The 1,008-nt window shown below is 54.0% G+C and overlaps 1 protein-coding gene across 1 annotated transcript; it reads right to left on the bottom strand.

The window, feature by feature from the left end:
* Window positions 1-208: 208 nt before the first annotated feature.
* BC939DRAFT_470336 (uncharacterized protein) lies at window positions 209-454 on the bottom strand (the record flags this gene model as incomplete). The annotated part of the gene is given in 2 exon segments (XM_051558104.1): window positions 209-388; window positions 404-454. The coding sequence occupies 2 exon segments, from the start codon at window positions 452-454 to the stop codon at window positions 209-211; spliced, it is 231 nt and encodes a 76-aa protein (XP_051406185.1).
* Between the last annotated feature and the right edge of the window lie 554 nt (window positions 455-1,008).

Consider the following 1,008-nt stretch of genomic DNA (forward strand, 5'->3'; position numbering starts at 1 on the left):
GCGTGGCAGAGGTCATGGATGGTGAGGGCGTTCCGGTTGGTGATCTGTAGAGACATTAATGTCTGCTTGAGTTCCAAGGGAGCTCCCTCGAGAAAGGCAGCCTTGACGGCATCCTCGAGCACCGAGCGAGCTTCCTTGTGCATGTCGTGGGTGCAAAGGATGGCCATGTACTTGCGCACGCGCGCAACGTACTCGGCCACTGTGGACGTCATCTTGATGGAGAATAGCAATGCTCGTATGTGGTCATGGAAACCAGCAGGGCGGAACTCCTCGCGGAAAGCCTTCTCGAAGTCGAGCCAGTCGGTGTCGTCCGAACGGTATTGGCCGTCCCACCACAGGAGGCCAGCTTCACCCAGGTAGGCAATAGCGGTGACAGTGCGGTTTGCATCTAAAATTTGCGCACCGCGAAAAAAACGCCGAACCTGGGTGAGCCAAGTCTCGCACGCGAAACCATCGCGCACGCCTATGAAGGTCGGAGGGGAGGGATATCTGTAGGTGGGGAGGAGAACGGCGGTAGGGGCGGCGACAGCGGTGTCGCCAGCAGCAGGGGCTTGGAAGGAGGTAGGTAAAACGGGGGTGCTCATGGTTACAAGGGAGAAGAGATCGGCGAGGGAATCAACGTCCAGATTGGGGAATAAATTTAATTGGGCAAATGGCTAAGGTTAAAATCAGGGGTACAGGGGCAATTGGTGGAAAAATAAAAATCAAAGGGTGCTTGGGACATTGGACAATGGGTGGTGGTGGTCGAAGGAACCTTTGCTACCATGCAACAGCAGCAGAGTCAAGGGGTCAAGGGCAGTGGTCAAGTAGGAATGCGTAAAATGAATGCTGTTTAATGATCGTAAGTAGGGTCTATATATACATGTCTGGGCCTATTGTACAGTGTCGTAGTGGAGTTGTCATGATGCCGGGCTCCCATCCTGGCTCTGTGTGTCGTAACGTGCAGTGCAGGAACAGACTTGGAAGAGTGGGATATGTGTTATGGAGGAGACAGACAGTGGACAAGGT

This window comes from Gamsiella multidivaricata (assembly GCF_025024155.1).
Source record: "Gamsiella multidivaricata strain RSA 2152 chromosome Unknown BC939scaffold_141, whole genome shotgun sequence".
Taxonomy (NCBI): Eukaryota; Fungi; Mortierellomycota; class Mortierellomycetes; order Mortierellales; family Mortierellaceae; genus Gamsiella; species Gamsiella multidivaricata.